Raw genomic sequence first — 26,092 nt, 5'->3', positions numbered from 1 at the left:
TGTGTTCCTAATGTTTTGTACACTCAATGTATATGTAAAAATGAACGATTGCAAAGCATGCTGAGTATTATTCTAATGAGTTCATTTTCACATGTACATTTACATGTTGGTAGTTTAGCAGACACTCTTATCCAGACTCTTAAGCCTTCTGCAAGCTTATCAAATCAAATTTGATTTGTCACATACACATGGTTAGCAGGTGTTAATGCGAGTGTAGTGAAATGCTTGTGCTTCTAGTTCCGACAGTGCAGTAATATCTAACAGGTTATCTAACAATTCCATAAAAACTACTTTATTCACACAAATGTAAAGAGATGGAATAAGAATATGTACATATAAATATATGGATGAGCGATGGCCGAGCAGCATAGGCAAGGTGCAGTAGATGGTATAAAATACAGTATATACATATGAGATGGGTAATGTAAGATACAGTATATACATAGGAGATGGGTAATGTAAGATATGTAAACATTATTATAGTGGCATTATTTAAAGTGACTAGTGATCCATTTTGTTAAAGTTGTGATCCTTAACTAGTCTCTCAAAGCACTTCATGATGACAGAGGTGAGTGCTACGGGGCGATGGTCATTTAGTTCAGTTATCTTTGCCTTTTTGGGAACAGGAACAATGGTAGCCATCTTGAAGCATGTGAGGAAAGCAGACTGGGATAGGGAGAGATTGAATATGTCCATAAACACACCAGCCAGCTGGTCTGTGCATGCTCTGAGGACGCGGCTAGGGATGCTGTCTGGGCCAGCAGCCTTGCGAGGGTTAACATGTTTAAATATCTTACTCATGTCGGCCACAGAGAAGGGGGGGGGTATTTTTGTCATCCCTAACCATGACTCAAGTATGATGGCATAGTCTTAAACCCTAAATACCAGATTAGAGGGCAAGACAGAGAGAGAGAGAGAGAGAGAGAGAGAGAGAGAGAGAGAGAGAGACAGAGACAGAGGGCGAGACAGAGAGACAGAGAGGGCAAGACAGAGAGACAGAGAGAGAGAGTGAGGGAGAGAGAGAGAGAGAGAGACAGACAGACAGAGAGAGAGAGAGAGAGAGAGAGCGAGGGAGAGTGACAGAGAGAGAGAGAGAGGGTGAGAGAGAGAGAGAGGGAGAGAGAGAGAGAACGAGGGAGAGAGAGCAAAGGAGAGAGAGAGAGAGATATCCATCCCTTCATCCATGGGTGTAGCACATAACTGGGAGAGGAGACGTAACGGAGGACGAGGATGAGGAGAAGCTATTTTTACTGTCTTTCTCCACTCCTTGCAATGGAGACTCATCCATCCATCCATCTCTACACAGAAGGAAGAAATGACCCAACCTACCTTGGTATTCCCTGTCAGAAAAGCTTCATTTGTAGAGTTAGTGTTCACATGCCTTTAGCGTTAACGTGCCTTTAGTGTTAGCGTACCTTCAGCTTTAGCGTGCCTTTAGCGTTAGCGTACCTTCAGCGTTAGCGTGCCTTTAGCGTTAGCGTACCTTCAGCGTTAGCGTGCCTTTAGCGTTAGCGTACCTTCAGCGTTAGCGTGCCTTTAGCGTTAGCGTACCTTCAGCGTTAGCGTGCCTTTAGCGTTAGCGTACCTTCAGCGTTAGCGTGCCTTTAGCGTTAGCGTGCCTTTATCGTTAGTGTGCCTTTAGCGTTAGCATTGGTGAGTCTTACTCCTTAACGACCTGAGAAATCATCGTTAGTTCCCTAGCTCTCCTGGCCCAGGCTCAACAGGAGAGAGCAGAGTGGGCAATTACAAACACACTGGTTGTGTCCCAAATGACAACCTATATTCCCTATATAGTGCACTACTGTGGACCATGTCCTATGTAGGGAATGGGGTGGCATTTTGGACTGGTTGTGTTCCTGATGATGAGTGACCTGTTAGAAATAAGGTCATCTGGCCAGGCAAACAGAGGGGGCCCCAGTTAAAACCCTACTAATGGGACATAGAGAGAGAGACTGGGAAAAAACATCAGAGCAGAGAGCGAGCGAGAGAGAGAGAGAGAGAGAGAGAGAGAGAGAGAGAGAGAGAGCGAGAGGAGAGAGCGAGAGAGAGAGAGAGAGAGAGAGAGAGAGAGAGAGAGCGAGAGAGAGAGAGAGAGAGAGAGAGAGAGAGAGAACATGCAGAATATGCAGAATTCTGCAAAAATATCCTCCGTGTACAACGTTAAACACAAAATTAGGCCGAACCCGCTATATATATATATATATATATATATATATATATATATATATGTGTAATAATGACAATTGCAACAATACTGAAGGAACACTTTTATTTTAACTTAATATAATACATCAATAAAATAAATTTAGCCTCAAATAAATAATGAAAAATGTTCAATTTGGTTTAAATAATGCAAAAACAAAGTGTTGGAGAAGAAAGTAAAAGTGCAATATGTGCCATGTAAGAAAGCTAACGTTTAAGTTCCTTGCTCAGAACATGAGAACATATGAAAGCTGGTGGTTCCTTTTAACATGAGTCTTCAATATTCCCAGGTAAGAAGTTTTAGGTTGTAGTTATTATAGGAATTATAGGACTATTTCTCTCTATACGATTTGTATTTCATATACCTTTGACTATTGGATGTTCTTATAGGCACTATAGTATTATAGTATAGTATAAGCACTATAGTATTATAGTATAGTATAAGCACTATAGTATTATAGTATAGTATAGGGACTATAGTATTATAGTATAGTATAAGCACTATAGTATTATAGTATAGTATAGGCACTATAGTATTATAGTATAGTATAAGCACTATAGTATTATAGTATAGTATAGGGACTATAGTATTATAGTATAGTATAAGCACTATAGTATTATAGTATAGTATAGGCACTATAGTATTATAGTATAGTATAGGGACTATAGTATTATAGTATAGTATAAGCACTATAGTATTATAGTATAGTATAAGCACTATAGTATTATAGTATAGTATAAGCACTATAGTATTATAGTATAGTATAAGCACTATAGTATTATAGTATAGTATAAGCACTATAGTATTATAGTATAGTATAAGCACTATAGTATTATTGTCACGTCCTGACCAGTAAAGGGGTCATTTGTCATTGTAGTTTGGTCAGAGCGTGGCAGGGGGTGTTGTTTTTGTGTGTTTTGGGGTTGGTTTATTTAGAGGGGATTTGTTCTAGTTTTCATTTTCTATGTGTGGCCGAGTATGGTTTCCAATCAGAGGCAGGTGTCTTTCGTTGTCTCTGATTGGAAGCCATACTTAGGCAGCCTGTTTTTTCCTGTGGGTTGTGGGTGGGTGTTTTTTCGTATAGTCTGTGTACCTTACGGAACTGTCGATTGTCGTTTTGTTATTTTTGTTTAAGTGTTCACTTTATACGTTAATAAAAGTTGATGAGCACTCATCACGCTGCGCTTTGGTCTAATCCTTCCGACAGATGTGACAATTATAGTATAGGCACTATAGTATTATAGTATAGGCACTATAGTATAGACACTATATAGTAAACTTTTCTTATATAAGTACTATATAGTAAACTTTTCTTATATAATATGTGTCTCTAATATGGTCATACATTTGGCAGGAGGTTAGGAAGTGCAGCAGTGCAGCAGAGTACACAGTGACAGAACATCTGACCACTGTGACTGACCCAAACTTAAGGAAATCTTTGACTATGTACAGACTCAGTGAGCATTGCCTTGCTATTGAAAGAGGCTGCCGAAGGCAGACCTGGCTCTCAAGAGAAGACAGGCTTTGTGCACACTGCCCACGAAATGAGGTGGAAACTGAGCTGCACTTCCTAAACTCCTGCCAAATGTATGACCATATTAGAGACACATATTTCCCTCAGAATATACAAAGAATATTAAAACAAATCAAATCAATCCCATTTCTATTGGGTGAAATACCACAGTGTGACATCACAGCAGCAAGATCTGTGACCTGTTGCCACAAGAAAAGGTCAACCAGTGAAGAACAAACACCATTGTAAATACAACCTATATTTATCTCTTTATTTTATTTACCTTTCAAACTATTTACACATTTTTACAATTGTGCATAACCAATAATCTAACATTTGAAATGTCTATATTCTTTAAAAACATTTGTGAGTAATATTTACTGTTACTTTTTGATTGTTTATTTCCTTTGTTTATTTCTCTTTTGTTTATTGTTTATGTGAAAATATGTTTCCCATGCCAATACAGCCCTTTGAATTTAATTGAATTTAATTGAGAGAGCAGAGAGAGAGCAGAGAGAGAGGGAGAGGGAGAGGGAGAGGGAGAGAGCACAGAGATAAACAAGGGTTGTTGTCACATTATTGTCCTGTTGTTTTCTTAGTCATGCTCTAGATAGCTTGTGTTGTGGTTTATTAATGGATACATCTAAACCTACATCAACATCATCAATAAACAATCTACATCAACCAGATAGTGTTGTGGTTAATTAATGGATAGATCTAAACCTACATCAACATCATCAATAAACAATCTACATCAACCAGATAGTGATGTGGTTTATTAATGAATACATCTAAACCTACATCAACATCATCAATAAACAATCTACATCAACCAGATAGTGTTGTGGTTAATTAATGGGAACATCTAAACCTACATCAACATCACCAATAAACAATCTACATCAACCAGATAGTGTCGGCCTTAAAGGCTGTGAAGAATTAGACTCACTTAGTTTCAACATTTTACCAAAGCTAGCTAAACCCTCCATTAACAGAAGGTCCAGAAGGGTAAAGCAACAATCAGCAATTTAGGCAGCTGTGATATGTTTGTAACAAATTACAATTGTATCAATGAAAAGCAAACAGATAGAATTCCACCTCTTTAAGGAATACCTGGGATAGGATATAGTAATCATTCTAACCCCCCCCCCCTAAAAGATATAGATGTACTATTGTAAAGTGGTTGTTCCACTGGATATCTTAAGGTGAATGCACCAATTTGTAAGTCGCTCTGGATAAGAGCGTCTGCTAAATGACGTAAATGTAAAAAAATGTAAATGTAGAACGAAACTACATTAGCTTGGTACAAACACTAACGGGGACTGGGTGTGTCTGAGTCCCAAATGGTAACATAACCACAAATAACAACCACTAACAACCATGTTACGTCCCCCAGTTTCTGTGTTGTGGGTTTGTATGTATGGGTTTGTATGTATGGGTTTGTATGCATGGGTTTGTATGCATGGGTTTGTATGTATGGGTTTGTATGCATGGGTTTGTATGCATGGGTTTGTATGTATGGGTTTGTATGTATGGGTTTGTATGTATGGGTTTGTATGCATGGGTTTGTATGCATGGGTTTGTATGTATGGGTTTGTATGCATGGGTTTGTATGTATGGGTTTGTATGCATGGGTTTGTATGTATGGGTTTGTATGTATGGGTTTGTATGTATGGGTTTGTATGTATGGGTTTGTATGCATGGGTTTGTATGCATGGGTTTGTATGTATGGGTTTGTTTTTTGGGTTTGTATGTATGGGTTTGTATATATGGGTTTGTATTTCAGGAAATGGCTTCCTGGATTCCCCCAAGCAGCTGATTGGTCGGCGCCATTGCTAATTGGAGCTGACCCCGCCCTCTCGTCAGAGTATACAGCTGTATCCCATTACAGACTCCTTCTCCAGCTGTATCCCATTACAGACTCCTTCTCCAGCTAGAAAAGCAAGTGTTCCTTTGATAGAGAGAGATTATTACTATGTCCTGTGTTGGTTGTTGCTGAGAGTACTATTGACATTTTTTGTATTCTGTTTTTGTTCCCAGGGGGGAAGGGGAAGGCGCCTAGGGAGTGCTTAGGCAAGAGGCCCCTGTATTTTGGTTAGTGCACCAGGTGGTGCTAAGTTAGGTGGGTAGGTAGGCAGGTAAGGTAGGAGAGGCCCCTGTATTTTGGTTAGCGCACCAGGTGGTGCTAAGTTAGGTGGGTAGGCAGGCAGGTAAGGTAGGAGAGACCCCTGTATTTTGGTTAGTGCACCAGGTGGTGCTAAGTTAGGTGGGTAGGCAGGTAAGGTAGGAGAGGCCCCTGTATTTTGGTTAGCGCACCAGGTGGTGCTAAGTTAGGTGGGTAGGCAGGCAGGTAAGGTAGGAGAGACCCCTGTATTTTGGTTAGTGCACCAGGTGGTGCTAAGTTAGGTGGGTAGGCAGGTAAGGTAGGAGAGGCCCCTGTATTTTGGTTAGCGCACCAGGTGGTGCTAAGTTAGGTGGGTAGGCAGGCAGGTAAGGTAGGAGAGACCCCTGTATTTTGGTTAGTGCACCAGGTGGTGCTAAGTTAGGTGGGTAGGCAGGTAAGGTAGGAGAGGCCCCTGTATTTTGGTTAGTGCACCAGGTGGTGCTAAGTTGGGTGGGTAGGCAGGTAAGGTAGGAGAGACCCCTGTATTTCGGTTAGTGCACCAGGTGGTGCTAAGTTAGGTGGGTAGGCAGGTAAGGTAGGAGAGGCCCCTGTATTTTGGTTAGTGCACCAGGTGGTGCTAAGTTAGGTGGGTAGGTAGGCAGGTAAGGTAGGAGACGGGGCTTTGACATTTACTTTCTTTGCTTTGGTTCTGTTCAGCCCCTTTTCCCCAAATTTACCGTGTGAAGGAAGAAATAAATTCCCAGTAAACGGTAAATTCTCTGCCTTTTAGTCACCTCTATCACTCCACCTACAGTCCCACACCTCCACCTACAGTCCCATACCTCTATCACTCCACCTACAGTCCCACACCTCCACCTACAGTCCCACACCTCTATCACTCCACCTACAGTCCCATACCTCTATCACTCCACCTACAGTCCCACAGCTCTATCACTCCACCTACAGTCCCACACCTCTATCACTCCACCTACAGTCCCACAGCTCTATCACTCCACCTACAGTCCCACACCTCTATCACTCCACCTACAGTCCCACACCTCTATCACTCCACCTACAGTCCCATACCTCTATCACTCCACCTACAGTCCCATACCTCTATCACTCCACCTACAGTCCCACACCTCTATCACTCCACCTACAGTCCCACACCTCTATCACTCCACCTACAGTCCCATACCTCTATCACTCCACCTACAGTCCCATACCTCTATCACTCCACCTACAGTCCCATACCTCTATCACTCAACCTACAGTCCCATACCTCTATCACTCGCACCTACAGTCCCACACCTCTATCACTCCACCTACAGTCCCATACCTCTATCACTCCACCTACAGTCCCACACCTCTTTACCTCCACCTACAGTCCCACCTACAGTCCCATACCTCTATCACTCCACCTACAGTCCCATACCTCTATCACTCCACCTACAGTCCCATACCTCTATCGCTCCACCTACAGTCCCACACCTCTATCACTCCACCTACAGTCCCACACCTCTATCACTCCACCTACAGTCCCATACCTCTATCGCTCCACCTACAGTCCCACACCTCTATCACTCCACCTACAGTCCCACACCTCTATCACTCCACCTACAGTCCCACACCTCTATCACTCCACCTACAGTCCCATACCCCTATCACTCCACCTACAGTCCCATACCTCTATCACTCCACCTACAGTCCCATACATCTATACCTCCACCTACAGTCCCACACCTCTATCACTCCACCTACAGTCCCATACCTCTTTACCTCCACCTACAGTCCCACCTACAGTCCCATACCTCTATCACTCCACCTACAGTCCCATACCTCTTTACCTCCACCTACAGTCCCACCTACAGTCCCATACCTCTATCACTCCACCTACAGTCCCACACCTCTATCACTCCACCTACAGTCCCATACCTCTATCACTCCACCTACAGTCCCATACCTCTATCACTCCACCTACAGTCCCACACCTCTATCACTCCACCTACAGTCCCACACCTCTATCACTCCACCTACAGTCCCACACCTCTATCACTCCACCTACAGTCCCGCACCTCTATCACTCCCCCTACAGTCCCGCACCTCTATCACTCCACCTACAGTCCCACACCTCTATCACTCCACCTACAGTCCCATACCTCTATCACTCCACCTACAGTCCCACACCTCTATCACTCCACCTACAGTCCCATACCTCTATCACTCCACCTACAGTCCCATACCTCTTTCACTCCACCTACAGTCCCTCACCTCTATCACTCCACCTACAGTCCCATACCTCTTTACCTCCACCTATAGACCCATACCTCCACCTACAGTCCCATACCTCTATCACTCCACCTACAGTCCCACACCTCTATCACTCCACCTACAGTCCCATACCTCTATCACTCCACCTACAGTCCCACACCTCTATCACTCCACCTACAGTCCCATACCTCTATCACTCCACCTACAGTCCCACACCTCTATCACTCCACCTACAGTCCCATACCTCTATCACTCCACCTACAGTCCCATACCTCTATCACTCCACCTACAGTCCCATACCTCTTTCACTCCACCTACAGTCCCATACCTCTTATCACTCCACCTACAGTCCCATACCTCTATCGCTCCACCTACAGTCCCTCACCTCTATCACTCCACCTACAGTCCCATACCTCTATCACTCCACCTACAGTCCCATACCTCTATACCTCCACCTACAGTCCCACACCTCTATCACTCCACCTACAGTCCCATACCTCTATACCTCCACCTACAGTCCCACACCTCTATACCTCCACCTACAGTCCCACACCTCTATCGCTCCACCTACAGTCCCGCACCTCTATCACTCCACCTACAGTCCCGCACCTCTATCGCTCCACCTACAGTCCCATACCTCTATCACTCCACCTACAGTCCCACACCTCTATACCTCCACCTACAGTCCCACACCTCTATCGCTCCACCTACAGTCCCGCACCTCTATCACTCCACCTACAGTCCCGCACCTCTATCACTCCACCTACAGTCCCATACCTCTTTACCTCCACCTACAGTCCCATACCTCTATCACACCACCTACAGTCCCACACCTCTATACCTCCACCTACAGTCCCACACCTCTATCACTCCACGTTGAGTGGTAGCAGGGTGTTGTGTTCCCTCTCCCAAGAGGTGTCTGTAACAACCACTAACACAACCTCTTCACTGGTATAAACAGGCTGCTATTAACAACCATTATTCAAGACCCAAGTACAAACAGAAATGCCAAGATGGCCATCACACACACAACCATTCAAATCTCCCATTTGAAAGATATAAAGAATGTAATTTCCCAGGAGGAATTTCACTTCATTGGCATGAAGGACACTAATTACTATGGGTATATTACTGTGTTGGGTCGTGTGTTGATACATTGAGCTGCCTCTGTAGGGTATATTACTGTGTTGAGTCGTGTGTTGATGCACTGAGCTGCCTCTGTAGGGTATATTACTGTGTTGATACACTGAGCTGTCTCTGTAGGGTATATTACTGTGTTGATACACTGAGCTGCCTCTGTAGGGTATATTACTGTGATACACTGAGCTGTCTCTGTAGGGTATATTACTGTGTTGATACACTGAGCTGTCTCTGTAGGGTATATTACTGTGTTGATACACTGAGCTGTGTCTGTAGGGTATATTACTGTGTTGATACACTGAGCTGTCTCTGTAGGGTATATTACTGTGTTGATACACTGAGCTGTCTCTGTAGGGTATATTACTGTGTTGATACACTGAGCTGTCTCTGTAGGGTATATTACTGTGTTGATACACTGAGCTGCCTCTGTAGGGTATATTACTGTGTTGATACACTGAGCTGTCTCTGTAGGGTATATTACTGTGTTGATACACTGAGCTGCCTCTGTAGGGTATATTACTGTGCTGATACACTGAGCTGCCTCTGTAGGGTATATTACTGTGTTGATACACTGAGCTGTCTCTGTAGGGTATATTACTGTGTTGATACACTGAGCTGCCTCTGTAGGGTATATTACTGTGTTGATACACTGAGCTGTCTCTGTAGGGTATATTACTGTGTTGATACACTGAGCTGTCTCTGTAGGGTATATTACTGTGTTGATACACTGAGCTGCCTCTGTAGGGTATATTACAGTGTTGATACACTGAGCTGCCTCTGTAAGATATATTACTGTGTTGATACACTGAGCTGTCTCTGTAGGGTATATTACTGTGTTGATGCACTGAGCTGCCTCTGTAGGGTATATTACTGTGTTGATACACTGAGCTGTCTCTGTAGGGTATATTACTGTGTTGATACACTGAACTGCCTCTGTAGGGTATATTACTGTGCTGATACACTGAGCTGCCTCTGTAGGGTATATTACTGTGTTGATACACTGAGCTGTCTCTGTAGGGTATATTACTGTGTTGATACACTGAGCTGCCTCTGTAGGGTATATTACTGTGTTGATACACTGAGCTGCCTCTGTAGGGTATATTACTGTGTTGATACACTGAGCTGTCTCTGTAGGGTATATTACTGTGTTGATGCACTGAGCTGCCTCTGTAGGGTATATTACTGTGTTGATACACTGAGCTGTCTCTGTAGGGTATATTACTGTGTTGATACACTGAGCTGCCTCTGCAGGGTATATTACTGTGTTGATACACTGAGCTGCCTCTGTAGGGTATATTACTGTGTTGATGCACTGAGCTGTCTCTGTAAGGTATATTACTGTGTTGATACACTGAGCTGCCTCTGTAGGGTATATTACTGTGTTGATACACTGAGCTGCCTCTGTAGGGTATATTACTGTGTTGATACACTGAGCTGTCTCTGTAAGGTATATTACTGTGTTGATACACTGAGCTGTCTCTGTAGGGTATATTACTGTGTTGATACACTGAGCTGCCTCTGTAGGGTATATTGGGAATACAACATCTATTTGACAAATCCTGTGTACAGCCGACTACACTCCATACTAGTGGAATCTGGAAAGTAGACATCACACATAGGCCCTCTACATAGAGAGAAATGTTAGGCCTACTCATCTTGGCATCTGGGACGGAAATGTGAAAAACACAAGAAAAACATTGGATGTGTGTTTACCCTGCGTTAAATGTTCCCCGTTAGCATCAAGACTACACAAACCCATTAGCCTAACAGCTGGAGCCATCATAACCTGGAAATTGGATTATATCTGAGATGTACTGTATGTGACCTTCAGTAGACAGACAGACACAGAGAGAGACACAGACAGACATATAGATAGGTACAGGCAGACAGACACATAGAGAGACACAGACAGACATATAGATAGGTACAGGCAGACAGACACAGAGAGAGACACAGACAGACATATAGATAGGTACAGGCAGACAGACACAGAGAGAGAGACACAGACAGACATATAGATAGGTACAGGCAGACAGACACAGAGAGAGACACTGAGATTTACATACACCAGACAGTTTATTAGGTACACCACCCCGTTCATGAAAATGGATCGCTCCTACAGACAGTGAGTCACGTGGCCGTGGCCGTGCTGTATAAAGCAGGCAGACAGGTATCAAGGCATTCAGTTACTGTTCTATTGAAAGTTACAATGGGCGAAACCAGTGACCTAAGTGACTTAGTATCTCAGAAACATCTGGCCTCCTGGGCTTTTCACGCACGACAGTGTCTAGGGTTAATCCAGAATGGAACACAAACACAAAACATCCAGTCAGCGGCAGACCTGTGGGAGCTCGTTGATGAGAGAGGTCGAAGGAGAACGGCAAGAACGGTGCAAGCTGACAGGCGGAGCCACAAACAGACAAATAGCGGCGCAGTACAACAGTGGTGCAGAACGGCATCTCAGAAAGCACATCTCATCCATCTTTGTCATGGATTGGCTATTGCAGCAGACGACCACACCGGGTTCCACTCCCATCAGCTACAAACAGGAAGAAGCAGCTCCAGTGGACATTTGAGGAGTGGGAAAACATCGCCTGGTCCGACGAATCCCGGTTCAGGATCTGGCATAAGCAGCATGAGTTCATGGACATATCAGTTGAATGCATTCAGTTGTGCAACTGACTATGTATCCCCCCTTTCCATCCTGCCTGGTGTCAACGGTACAGGCTGGTGGCGGTGGTGCAATGGTGTGGGGAATGTTTTCCTGGCCCCATCCTGCCTGGTGTCAACAGTACAGGCTGGTGGCGGTGGTGTAAAGGTGTGGGGAATTTCCTGGCACACGTTAGGTCCCTTGATACCAATTGAGAAACAAACATTTCTGACACCTTGTAGAATCCATTCCCCGAAGGATTCAGGCTGTTCTCGATGCACAGCGGTGTCAAGTTGTCTGGATGTCCTTTGGGTGGTGGACCATTCTTGATACACACAGGAAACTGTTGAGCGTGAAGAACACAGCAGCGTTGCAGTTTTTGACACAAACCAGTGCACCTGGCACCTACTACCCTGCCCCGTTCAAAGGTTTTTTATTTATTTCACCTTTATTTAACCAGGTAGGCTAGTTGAGAACAAGTTCTCATTTGCAACTGCGACCTGGCCAAGATAAAGCAAAGCAGTTCGACACATACAACAACACAGAGTTACACATGGAATAAACAAAACAACAGTCAATAATACAGTAGAACAAAAAAAAACAAAAAGTCTATATTCAGTGAGTGCAAATGAGGTAAGTTAAGGCAATAAATAGGCCATGGTGGCGAAGTAATTACAATATAGCAATTAAACACTGGAATGGTAGATGTGCAGAAGATGAATGTACAAGTAGAGATACTGGGGTGCAAAGGAGCAAGATAAATAAATAAATACAGTATGGGGATGAGGTAGGTAGATAGATGGGCTGTTTACAGATGGGCTATGTCTGAATGGCACACATACACAATCCATGTCCAATTGTCTCAAGGCTTAAAAATCTATATTTAACCTGTCTCCTCCCGTTCATCTACACTCTCAGGAAAAAAGATGCTATCTAGAACCTTAAAGGGTTCTTCAACTGTACCCATAGGAGAACCCTTTGAAGAACCCTTTTTGGTTGCAGGTAGAACCCTTTCTACCTGGAACCAAAAAGGGTTCTCTTTTGGGGACAGCCGTAGAACCCTTTCTACCTGGAACCAAAAAGGGTTCTCTTTTGGGGACAGCCGTAGAACCCTTTCTACCTGGAACCAAAAAGGGTTCTCTTTTGGGGACAGCCGTAGAACCCTTTTGGAACCTTTTTTTCCTGATTGAAGTGGATTTAACAAGTGACATCAATAAGGGATCATAGACTGACCAGGTGAAAGCTATGTCATGGAAAGAGCAGGTGTTCTTAATGTTTTGTACACTCAGTGTAGATAGATAGATAGATAGATAGATAGATAGATAGATAGATAGATAGATAGATAGATAGATAGATAGATAGATAGATAGATAGATAGATAGATAGATAGATAGATATTTATCTTGTCTCAGGAAGGAAAGATACACTGAGCATTTATCAGAAAAGCAGGGAACTGTAATTTAGTGATATCCTGCTGAGACAGAGACAGGTAGTTTACAGGCTGCACCTCAGCTGTCTGTCTTCCTGCCCTGCCTGCCTGTCTGTATGCCTGTCAGTATGCCTGTCTACCATGCCTGTCTACCCGTCTGTCTGCCTGTCTATCTTCCTGCCCTGCCTGCCTGCCTGCCTGCCTGCCTGTGTGCCTGTCGGTATGCCTGTCTACCTGTCTGTCTTCCTGCCCTGCCTGCCTGCCCTGCCTGTCTGTCTCCTGCCCTGCCTGTCTGTATGCCTGTCTGCCTGCCCATCTTCCTGTCCTGCCTGTCTGTCAGTCTGTATGCCTGTATGTCTGCCTGCCTGTCTCCTGCCCTGCCTTTTTATGTTTGTATGCCTGTCAGTCTGGCTGTCTTCCTGCCCTTCCCGTCTGTCTGTATGCCTTTCTGTCTGCCTACATGACCTGCCTGTCTTCCTGCCCTGCCTGTCTATATGCCTGTCAGTCTGCCTGCCTGTCTTTCTGCCCTGTCTGTCTGCCTACCTACCCTGTCTGTCTACCTACCTGCCCTGCCTGTATGCCTGTCTGTCTGCCTGTATGCCTGTCTGTCTGCCTACCTACCCTGTCTGTCTACCTACCTGCCCTGCCTGTATGCATGTCTGTCTGCCTACCTACCCTGTCTGTCTGTTATAAGGATATTGTAACAGGGTTAAATAAGCTTCCACATGATACTAAAATGTCATTTCAATGTTTTTGTATTGATGTTGGTTGGTTGAATGTAGGCTTCACAATTTTATAAAGATGTATCGGCAAAACTGTACAGTGACAAGCGAAACAGCAGACACCAATAGTTTTCCAAATCTATAATAGTTTTGTTTCTAATTCATTATAGAGAAATGATTCATGTGAAATGAATGAGTACATTGATAAAGAAGCCTAATGTTAACCTGGCAAATATAACCACACGTATGCAGACACACGATCTCAGGTAAAACAGTAATAATATCCACTAGGTCTGACTCACCATAGCCATGGTGATAGACGGAGCGATGTCTGAATACCCAGGAGGAACATGCCGACCTGTGGTTGGCGCGCGTACAGATGTGTTGACGTCAATGACAATGTATCTTTCTATTTTAAACCATGTCAACTAAATGATCCTATCAGACAGGTTTGATATTACACCAAATCGTATAATCCACCAGAAAATAAATCCAACGGTCACCTCGAGATCACATTCGGTTCCGGCTGGCAACCTGTTTGTCTCAGTGCCACATCAACGTTGGCGATTAATACGTTTATAATAAACTAACGTACACGCATACGGCCTAATTATGTTGTGATGTTCATATTTCAAAACATTTGCACAGACAGGAGCTTCTTTCGATCAAATATCCTCCAAATTCTCATTCATCATCATCATCATCATAAGCAACCGTGGATCTCGTCAACCGACAGATGGAGACTTACCTCATCTCTGTCACCCTGCCCGAACTGGAGCCCCAAATCCACAAAATGTTCGACCCGAATGTAACCATCAGCATCCTCATCACACACGTCGAATACCTCCTTGAGCTTTTTCAGGAAACCTAGAAGCTGTTCTTGATCGGGGAAGACGTTTCCTTCCATCTTAGAGTTCGGTTTGTCAGATAATGTCTTTATTGAACGGACTTTGTTTGAATTCGTTCTGTAGTCGCCATCATTCCGGTTGCTGTTCTCCGCTGGTGCCGTTGCTGACTGGCTCGGTTGGTGCCGTGACATCAGCAGCATCCCGTTACGGAACGGGAAGGACCACTGATCGACGCGCGGTGGGTAGAGACGATAAATGGCTACGATTCACGATCATGAAGAGAGAAAAAAAAAACATCGACTGACGTAAACATCTGCCCATGAGCGTGTTTTTAAAGTGTCACGTCTGGTGTTTTATTTTAGGATGTTGAGAAAGATACAAGGTGATATTATTGTGACCATCTAGCTCCTTGATTGTTTTCCAACCATAAGACTATTGAATAGAAAATTGGAAGTTAATCATTACTGTAAATCAATGTGAAATGGTGATATTTAAAAGTAAAAACAGAACTAAATATGATGTATTTTCCTTGTACACGCCCCAGCTCCATGGTTACCCTGAACAGCTACTTACATTCCATTAAATTGTCCTGACCTCGTGTGTGGATGCTTTTCTTAACTACTGGAACTATAGCATAGTTTAAGAAACCCCACATATCCGGTCATAGGATATCAAACTTTATTATCTTACAAACAAGCTTTAAAAAAAATCGAGAAGGGACATTCACAGTTATATCAATGTGTAAAGAAAAAATAAAGAGACCAAAGTTTAAATAACATATTTGACGGTACTTATGCAACCTACCATGTACCCTCCCTTCCACAATACAACATTAGAAGGTTTGAGTGGGTCATTAAAATGGTGCTCATCAAACCCAGAACTAAAACTAATCAATAGCTTTAATCCAGACTTTGATTAGCTGAATCCACGGTTCTGGTCAATTTCATTTTAACTCTTGTCTACTGAAGAAATAAACTGAAACTCAAAACCATTGAATTGAACAAATCTTCATAAAAAACATTATCCTGAATTAGTTCATATCTGAAAATTGACCAGATTTTGTTGTTGTTGTTGTTGTGCTGGAACAAAAGCCTGCCCTAAGGCTGAAACCCCCAGTGTAGGGAGGAGCAGGGTAATATAAGGGGTTTGGTAAGGTAAAATAGATACTAGTACACAGCTCTTCATCAGAGACTATAGACTCAACCACATGGTGACATTAAGGCTGGTTTCCCAGATTAGGCTCTACTCCTGAACTAAAAATAATCATGTTCAATGGAACATCTCCACCTTCATCTGGGTCCAGGGTAAACCATCTATGGGGGTGTCAGAACAAGCCCCAGTCCATCCTCCCAACCAGAAACGGACTGGCAATGGGGCAGATCTGGCAAATGCCAGATTTGGGCTGGTCCATCTTTGGCCGAGTCTAAATTTGGGTTGTATGCCGAATTATTATAATTTGACCAATACTGGGGAACTCAATGGGGGGGGGGGGGGGGGGGGGCAGTGTTTCAGAAATGCCTAGGCCAAGTCGACCAAGAACGTCCACCTTGTTCCTCAGCTCAATTTCCCAACAATTAGCCTGGGTTCCAGCAGCGAGTCCCAACGTTCAGTCACCTGCAGAGAGAGAGAGACACTGAAAAAGGATTCTATTCAATTCTATGGGAGTGACATCACAAACACATCACCATGGTGACCGGAAAACCACAACATTCCGAATTCTGCACATACAGCTGTTTTATTGGAAAATATTTAACCCCCATTATGCCGGGTTTAAAGTACCCCAACGGTTTTCTCTTTCAACTAAACGATAAGGGACATTCATTGGACAATGAACAGCTTCCCTCAACATGTGGGTGATGGGGTTAAAATGCAGTCAGGGACAATAGAGAGAGGGTTAGCTCATCCAAACAGTGTCACACAGACAGTACAGAGTGAGAAGAGGCCTGCTTAGTGAAGAGAGGTGGTCAATGGAACCAGAACAACATTCAAAGGTTAAGCCCCCCAGAGTGTTACACCAGACCCTGACATACAATCTGATAATACACTATGTAGAAATTAAGTCTAAATTAGGATGAATGTGCACAGTGCTGCAGGATTACTGCATGTAGGCAGGGTCTCTGAAATAACGCTGCACAGTAACAGTGTTTTAAGTCTTACCCTGGAGCCACGGGACACAGCGTACTCCACACTCTCTGATCCGTCAGCGTTCTGATACACCAGGTCAAACTTCCCTGGCTCCACCGGGGCTGAGGGAGGGAGAGAGGGAGGGAGGGACGGACAGACAGACAGACAGGTTAGGGTGGTCCATCTTGGTAAAGTCCAGCAATGACAGGTAGTGCCAGGTGCCTTCAGATGGCTGAGGGAAACATCGTCTGAGTCCCAATTCTCCATCTCTCCCAAAGTGTGCACTGGAACACTTCTCATCAAGGATTTAACAATGGAAGCTCACTCCAGCCAATCATTACATCAATCCAATGACAGGAAGTTGTGCCAGTGCACTCTTTGAGAATCACCATGCAACCAGTTATATCCTTCATTTCCCCCCCATTCATTTCAACTGTTAAGTGAGGGATCTTCATCCTACCTTGATAAGCAGAGAGCAGTTCTAGCTCAATCTGTTTGGTGCTGTGGTCAAAATGAATGATTTTCCCCTCCTGATAGACAAACAGTGAGAAGAACATTACCCAAATGAAACAGATTAGATTTTTTAAATATGTAGCATATAAACATTTCTTACCACATGTATTTAGTCGTAGTTCAGGACATAACTTGAGAAAAAAAAGTGTTGTCCACATACTGTTAGAGAGAACACTTCCTAACCGTGTTCAGACAGCTCTTCTTCCTCCTCAAGTTATACCAGACACCGAGGAGAGAGAACACTTCCTAACCGTGTTCAGACAGCTCTTCTTCCTCCTCAAGTTATACCAGACACCGAGGAGAGAGAACACTTCCTAACCGTGTTCAGGCAGCTCTTCTTCCTCCTCAAGTTATACCAGACACCGAGGAGAGAGAACACTTCCTAACCGTGTTCAGGCAGCTCTTCTTCCTCCTCAAGTTATACCAGACACCGAGGAGAGAGAACACTTCCTAACCGTGTTCAGGCAGCTCTTCTTCCTCCTCAAGTTATACCAGACACCGAGGAGAGAGAACACTTCCTAACCGTGTTCAGACAGCTCTTCTTCCTCCTCAAGTTATACCAGACACCGAGGAGAGAGAGAACACTTCCTAACCGTGTTCAGACAGCTCTTCTTCCTCCTCAAGTTATACCAGACACCGAGGAGAGAGAACACTTCCTAACCGTGTTCAGACAGCTCTTCTTCCTCCTCAAGTTATACCAGACACCGAGGAGAGAGAAAACACTTCCTAACCGTGTTCAGACAGCTCTTCTTCCTCCTCAAGTTATACCAGACACCGAGGAGAGAGAACACTTCCTAACCGTGTTCAGACAGCTCTTCTTCCTCCTCAAGTTATACCAGACACCGAGGAGAGAGAACACTTCCTAACCGTGTTCAGACAGCTCTTCTTCCTCCTCAAGTTATACCAGACACCGAGGAGAGAGAACACTTCCTAACCGTGTTCAGACAGCTCTTCTTCCTCCTCAAGTTATACCAGACACCGAGGAGAGAGAAAACAGTGAGTCTTTCAACTATTTTTACTCACTTTATACTCAGACACCTCTGGTGTGTAGTTCTCTGTCAGCTCCAGCAGCTGTGAACACACACACACACACACACACACACACACACACACACACACACACACACACACACACACGACAGAGTGATAATGAGTTACATGGAGGCCTTAGCAACACACACCTCTACATTCATCTCTCACTGTTCTTCTATTTTAATTAAAGAGGTTTTAGTCGCATGGAAAATGGAGGGACTTACAGTGGCAAGAAAAAGTATGTGAAGCCTTTGAAATTACCTGGATTTCTGTATAAATTGGTCATAGAATTTGATCTGATCTTCATCTAAGTCACAACAATAGACAAACACAGTGTGCTTAAACTAATAACATACAAATGATTGTACTTTTGTCTATATTTACATCATTTAAACATTCACAATGTAGGTTGGAAAAAAGTATGTGAACCCCTAGGCTAATGACTTCTCCAAAAGCTAATTAGAGTCAGGAGTCATCTAACCTGGAGTCCAATCAATGAGACAAGATTGGAGATGTTGGTTAGAGCTGCCCTGCCCTTTAAAAAACACTCACACAATTTGAGTTTACTATTCACAAGAAGCATTGCCTGATGTGAACCATGCCTCGAACAAAAGAGATCTCAGAAGACCTAAGAATTATTGACTTGCATAAAGCTGGAAAGGGTTACAAAGTATCTCTAAAAGCCTTGATGTTCATCAGTTCACAGTAAGACAAATTGTCTATAAAATGGAGAAAGTTCAGCACTGATGCTACTCTCCCTAGGAGTGGCCGTCCTGCAAAGATGACTGCAAGAGCACAGTGCAGAATGCTCAATGAGGTTAAGAAGAATCCTAGCGTCAGCTAAAGACTTACAGAAATCTCTGGAACATGCTAACATCTCTGACGAGTCTGCAATACGTAAAACACTAAACAAGAATGGTGTTCATGGGAGGACACCACGGAAGAAGCCATTGCTGCACGTCTGAAGTTCGCAAAAAAAGCACCTGGATGTTCCACAGCGCTAGCAGCAAAATATTCTGTGGACAGATGAAACTACAGTTGAGTTGTTTGGAAGGAACAGATAACACTGTGAAGAAAAAAGGCACAGCACACCAACATCAAAACCTCATCCCAACTGTAAAGTATGGTGGAAGGAGCATCATGGTTTGGAGCTGCTTTGCTGCCTCAGGGCCTGGACAGCTTGCTATCGTCGGAGGAAAAATGAATTCCCAAATGTATCAAGACGTTTTGCAGGAGAATGTTAGGCTATCTGCCCGCCAATTGAAGTTCAACAGAAGTTGGGTGATGAAACAGGACAACGACCCAAAACACAGAAGTAAATCAACAACAGAATGGCTTCAACAGAAGAAAATACACCTTCTGGAGTGGCCCAGTCAGAGTCCTGACCTCAACCCGACCGACAGATGCTGTGGCATGACCTCAAGAGAGCAGTTCACACCAGACATCCCAAGAATATTGCTGAACTGAAGCAGTTTTGTAAAGAGGAATGGTCCAAAATTCCTCCTGACCGTTGTGCAGGTCTGATCTACAACTACAGAAAACGTTTGGTTGAGGTTATTGCTGCCAAAGGAGGGTCAAACAGTAAATCCAAGACTTCACATACTTTTTCAACCCTGTACTGTGCATGTTTACATGGTGGGTTACAGCTAGGAGTTTCCTGACCACATGACCTGAGCAGGAAAACCTCCAGTGTCTGAATGGAGTGACCCTACACACTAACTATGGTAGTCTTTCTACTAGTACACTAAGGTCCTTCCATTTGAACCACTGGGAAACAGTGGCAAGTGTTGCTGAGTGGACCACCCTGGCTAAATAAAGACATGAAATAAGTGAAGGTAAACGCATTGCTTCCATTTGAACCCAGTGTATCAGACTGAGCTGTGTGGTGAGTACAGAACTGTTCCACCAGCAGCAGGTCTGTAAGCGGCGGGTTGCCTCGGCGGTCTGTAAGCGGCGGGTTGCCTCGGCGGTCTGTAAGCGGCGGGTTGCCTCGGCGGTCTGTAAGCGGCGGGTTGCCTCGGCGGTCTATAAGCGGCGGGTTGCCTCGGCGGTCTGTAAGCGGCGGGTTGCCTCGGCGGTCTATAAGCGGCGGGTTGCCTCGGCGGTCTATAAGCGGCGGGTTGCCTCGGCGGTCTGTAAGCGGCGGGTTGCCTCGGCGGTCTGTAAGCGGCGGGTTGCCTCGGCGGTCTGTAAGCGGCGGGTTGCCTCGGCGGTCTGTAAGCGGTGGGTTGCCTCGGCGGTCTGTAAGCGGTGGGTTGCCTCGGCGGTCTGTAAGCGGTGGGTTGCCTCGGCAGTCTGTAAGCGGTGGGTTGCCTCGGCGGTCTGTAAGCGGTGGGTTACCTTGAAGGCGATCTTCTGTCCGTCCTGAGGGGGAGCAGCTAGGAGGGGCATCTCACTGTAGTCCCTCTTGGGGACACTCTCTGATGGGTTCTACAACACACACACACACACACCTATAAATGTCATACCTCCCACATCTTCATTCCAGCAGCAACAGAAGTAGGTTACAGAATGACACAGGGTTGGTGTCATGTCCATTTCAATTCAGCAAGTAAACTGAAATTCCAATTCTGTGCTTTTCAATGAGAAAAAAAATGCATCTAAATGACTTGAATTGACCAACCCTGGAATACTGTCTAGCAGTCAGTTGACTTACCTGGATCACCACAGAGCTGTTAATCAGGGAGTCCTTCTGGTACGACGGTGGCTGCTGATGAGTCTGCTGTTCACCTTCATAGTTGAAATAAAACCCTGCATTATCTCCTCTCCCTCCTCTACCCCCACCACGAGGACCCCTGTCCCCCTCCCCACCTCTACCCCCACCACGAGGACCCCTGTCCCACTCCCCACCTCTACCCCCACCACGAGGACCCCTGTCCCACTCCCCTCTACCTCCACCCCCACCACGAGGACCCCTGTCCCACTCCCCTCTACCTCCCCAACCCTGGCCTCCATCCCCTCTACCCCTAACCCCTCTACCCCCACCTCTCTCCGCACCCCTAGGGCTTCCCCTGCCTCGGCCTCTCCAGGTGGGTTCTGCTGCCATAGCAGGGACTATCCCCATCCCCAGGCCCGGTTGTTTGATAACCAGCTGGATCTCCTCCTCACTACTACTACTACTACTACTACTAGAGCCTGGGCTCTCAGGTCTCCTGTGGGCCTTCTGCACTGCCGGGGTAGAGCCTGGCCCTGGAGCATTAGCTCTCTGGCCAGGGGATACAGAGGTCCTGGGACCTGAGGAAGGAAGGCTGGGCCTGGGCTTGGAGGGGGTGGTTTTGTCCCTAGGACCAGCTCCGGAGCCTGTGGGTATGGTGGTAGGAGGAGTGGCAGCAGGCTTGGATAGAGGAGTTTGGTTTTTAACAGGAGGTTGGCCTGTGGTGGCTTTGCTAGAGGCATCGTCACCCGATGAGTCTGAGGAGTCTGAATCAGATGATGAGGGAGGGGGGCGTGGTTTCTTATTGGGGGCTGGGGGTTTAACTACAGGGGTGGCTTTAGATGTGACAGGGGGTGTAGAGCTAGCAGAGTGTGATTTGGGGGGTAGTTTCTGCATGGGGGTTTTACTGGGGGTCTCCTCCTCACTACTGCTTTCACTGGAATCAGAAGAGTCGTCCGTTTCCCCATTCGGGGTCTTTGCTGTGGCTTTACCGTTAACAGATACTGCTGTGGCCGCTGGAGCCTTCTTGGTGTTTTTGTCTGATTTGACTACAGTGGGAGAGGGTCCTGTGGACGAGGTGGGAGGGGGTCCTGTGGACGAGGTGGGAGGGGGTCCTGTGGACGAGGTGGGAGGGGGTCCTGTGGACGAGGCAGTGGTTTTGGTAGCCACCTTATCTTTCTTTTTCTTCTTCTGTTTCTTCTTGTCTTCTTTCCTCTTCTCTCCAACTGCAGCCTGGTTGGAATCGGCCTCCTGACCCTCCTCGTTCTTTCTCTTCTTCTTCTTTTTCTTCCACTCTTCACTCACTCGGTTCTGTGTGGGCTCCTCCTCGGCATCTCTCCTCCTCTTCTTGGACTGACTTCCATTCGAAAGGGTTAGGGTGTCCACCTTCACTCTGTCAATCAACACAACACGGAGGGTTGGAACGGTAGATATTCTCAAAGTACTAGCGGTGGTGTGTGTGAAAACATATTTGCCTAGACTAACACCAGGCTTAGAGTGCAATCCCTCTATTGTTTTGTTGCAAGCCCGTGTAGCTAGCTAGTTAGCCTGTATAACCAACCCAAATAAATAGAATGAATCAACCACGTGGGTAAGATCACGGACTGAAATCCTAATACAGCGCCATTAGCTCTTGTCCAAGGCGCCAGCGCAGGTCTAGAGCTAAGCGTGGATCAGACCGGATAAAAACATGTCTGGCTAGGCGGGGAGGTGTAACGCACCTGATGCTGTCGTTGTCTCGGACTACGTAGATGCTCTCTGTATGCGGCAGGTAGCAGTCTTCAATGAACAGACTCAAAATGCTCCTGCGACTGAAGTCGAACTTGTCCCTGATTACGCTGGCTATGTCTGCTACCACCCGGCATTTGTTCAGATCAACGAGCACCCAGCACATGCGACAGTCGGATACCGAGGGCGGCGGGTAATCAAAATACAATCGCACCCGTATCACATTGGTATTGGAGGCTGCCATTGTTGCTGTGTGGAAGGAAATCTATCTCACACGCCGTTTAGAAACTAGTTGCATGTCTTTTCAAGAGTTGACTCGTTCAGTTACTGCCACCTGTTGGTACGGAAGGGAATTACCCAGCTATATATTTCATTAAACTCTCCCTCATACCGGAAGCACTAGCCGGTTCCCACTAGGTAACACAGCCACAAAGTCAAGTATACTCTAAAATCTAGCCAGTAGCCGGTTCCCACTAGGTAACACAGCCACAAAGTCAAGTATACTCTAAAATCTAGCCAGTAGCCGGTTCCCACTAGGTAACACAGCCACAAAGTCAAGTATACTCTAAAATCTAGCCAGTAGCCGGTTCCCACTAGGTAACACAGCCACAAAGTCAAGTATACCCTAAAATCTAGCCAGTAGCCGGTTCCCACTAGGTAACACAGCCACAAAGTCCAGTATACTCTAAAATCTAGCCAGTAGCCGGTTCCCACTAGGTAACACAGCCACAAAGTCCAGTATACTCTAACATCTAGCCAGTAGCCGGTTCCCACTAGGTAACACAGCCACAAAGTCAAGTATACTCTAAAATCTAGCCAGTAGCCGGTTCCCACTAGGTAACACAGCCACAAAGTCAAGTATACCCTAAAATCTAGCCAGTAGCCGGTTCCCACTAGGTAACACAGCCACAAAGTCAAGTATACTCTAACATCTAGCCAGTAGCCGGTTCCCACTAGGTAACACAGCCACAAAGTCAAGTATACTCTAAAATCTAGCCAGTAGCCGGTTCCCACTAGGTAACACAGCCACAAAGTCAAGTATACTCTAAAATCTAGCCAGTAGCCGGTTCCCACTAGGTAACACAGCCACAAAGTCAAGTATACTCTAAAATCTAGCCAGTAGCCGGTTCCCACTAGGTAACACAGCCACAAAGTCCAGTATACTCTAAAATCTTTGGTAGCGGTAGTTGAAAACATAAAAAAACAAGTCCGGTAAAGAGGCAGTCTTTTTCAAAACGTAAAACCCTTAACAGAAGATAAATGCATGTTTTATTAACAAATAGCCTAACACTTGATTAGCTGAACCTAGTAGTAGGCAACAGTAGGAACCATTTTGGTCAACAAAACATTCTCATTAAGGCCAGATCTACATACATTTAAAACGTCACACATAGCTGGTGGGGTAGTGCATGTCAGTGTTGTGTGTAAGTTGCCTATAGAATGTAAGACTAATGCTTTAATAAAAACCAAAATCAGATGTAATAACAGGCAGCCTAGGATAAACATATCGCTTGAAAAATTCAGTAGTAACTCCTCCAACACCTGATTTTATCACTTCACGTTTTTCCACATTGAGGAACCATCTCCATTCAACTCCAAAATGCCATAAAATTTTTCTAGACTCTCTTCAGCGGACAGAGACCGCAAAGAAACCTGTAAATTGTAGTGAAGATACATGTTTCACGAGCTGTGGTGCTTTCATAATTGTGCAACGCCATGCTTGTTGTGATAAACCTGAGTTTTTTTGGCGCTTTCAAGACAACTGGGAACTCAACACACACAAAAGAGGACAAATAATGTCAGTGATCTTCAGGTGGGAAAGTCAGAGCCCTAGCAAGATGCCCGAGTTTCCGACTTTGAATTCGGAGTTGGATGACCTTTCAAAACTATTTTCCCCAGTCGGAGCTCGTATTCCCGCCCTCCTTCCCAAGTTGTCTTGAATGCACCGAAGTCTGAGATTTCTGAGTTCCCAGTTGTTTTGAATGCAGCATTTCTACCGTTCTTATTGTGCGCTAGCTCCCTACGTCATCACTACAAGCACCATTTGATTCTCCAGATACTCTACATGTCCACGTTCTGATACACCAAGCACAGAGAGGGTCTGTGAAAAGCTAAGTGCCCACCCAGCCGAGCTCAGCGAGGAGAACGAGAGAGAGCAGGGTTGTACACCAAAGTTACACATGTACGTATTGAATTCGGCTATTCCAAAATGCTGACAAATATTGACATATAAATCGATTGCAAATTACACGACCCTCCCCTGGACTAAATACAAGAAAATACTAAAAACTCCCCCTGACTGAAATTGAGAAAGCATGACATTTTCATCCAGGTAACAATTGCTTAAATGTCGACCGCTACCTAACTAACTAGTTGCATTCTTATATATTTGTAAAAAATCTGGTTATTCGACCAACTGTAATGTGAAGCTGCTGTTTGCCTTCCTCCTATTGGATCGTTACAAAACTTGACTCCCCCATTTCAAAACAAACCCTCTGACTGGAAGCACGGAGTACGGCTTAAATATGCGATTCCCTTTCTTGCCAATAGGCGACAGCAGAGTATACTCAATCTTTGGTAGTAGTAGTTGTAAACATCAAGAGAGGTAAAGTCAGGTAAAGTGGCAGTATTTTTCATGAAGTACATCAGTGGTTCCCAACATTTTGGTTACTGTACCACCAAGTACATTTTACTCTGCCCAGAGTACCCCCTCATGCCCATCACTATGGCCTCAGTCTTCTCAAGTACCCCCTGTGGATAGGCCAATTAACCACCCACCGGGGGATCCAGTACCACTGGTTAGGAAACACTGATATACATAAGACATGGAAACCTTCACAGAAGATGTATCAAGACATGTTTTATTAACAAACAGCCTTACAACTGATTTAAACAGAGTAAACAACAAAGTAGAAGCAATTTTGGTCAATTAAAAATTCCTCCTTAAAATCTACCAACAATTATACACTGGGTGGTTCCAGCCCTGAATGCTGATTGGCTGACAGCCGTGGTATATCAGACCGTATACCACAGGTATGATAAAACATGTGTTTTTACTGCTCTAATTACTTTAGTAACCAGTTTATAATAGCTATAAGGCACCTCAGGTGTTTGTGGTATATGGTCAATATCCCACAACTAAGGTCTGTATCCAGGCACTCC

At 44.9% G+C, this 26,092-nt stretch overlaps 2 protein-coding genes across 2 annotated transcripts in view; both read right to left on the bottom strand.

The window, feature by feature from the left end:
* LOC115154787 (rab11 family-interacting protein 4A) overlaps positions 1–15,182 on the bottom strand; it is a gene marked incomplete in the record, with an annotated part of 103,772 nt that extends 88,590 nt beyond the window's left edge. Inside the window, 1 exon segment of the mRNA XM_029701779.1 lies at positions 14,781–15,182. Coding sequence (XP_029557639.1) covers positions 14,781–15,080 — 300 coding nt within the window.
* Positions 15,183–15,539: 357 nt separating this feature from the next.
* Positions 15,540–23,351, bottom strand: coil (coilin p80). Its single transcript, XM_029763183.1, has 7 exons — positions 22,924–23,351; positions 21,206–22,595; positions 20,890–20,979; positions 18,541–18,588; positions 17,465–17,534; positions 17,038–17,126; positions 15,540–16,494 (listed from the first exon to the last, which is right to left on the bottom strand). The coding sequence occupies exons 1-7, from the start codon at positions 23,172–23,174 to the stop codon at positions 16,435–16,437; spliced, it is 1,998 nt and encodes a 665-aa protein (XP_029619043.1). The 5' UTR covers positions 23,175–23,351; the 3' UTR covers positions 15,540–16,434.
* Between the last annotated feature and the right edge of the window lie 2,741 nt (positions 23,352–26,092).

Source organism: Salmo trutta, chromosome 1, assembly GCF_901001165.1.
Source record: "Salmo trutta chromosome 1, fSalTru1.1, whole genome shotgun sequence".
NCBI classification, from domain to species: domain Eukaryota; kingdom Metazoa; phylum Chordata; class Actinopteri; order Salmoniformes; family Salmonidae; genus Salmo; species Salmo trutta.
The sequence above is the reverse complement of the archived record's forward strand: the minus strand, read 5'-3'. Positions and strand labels throughout refer to the sequence as shown.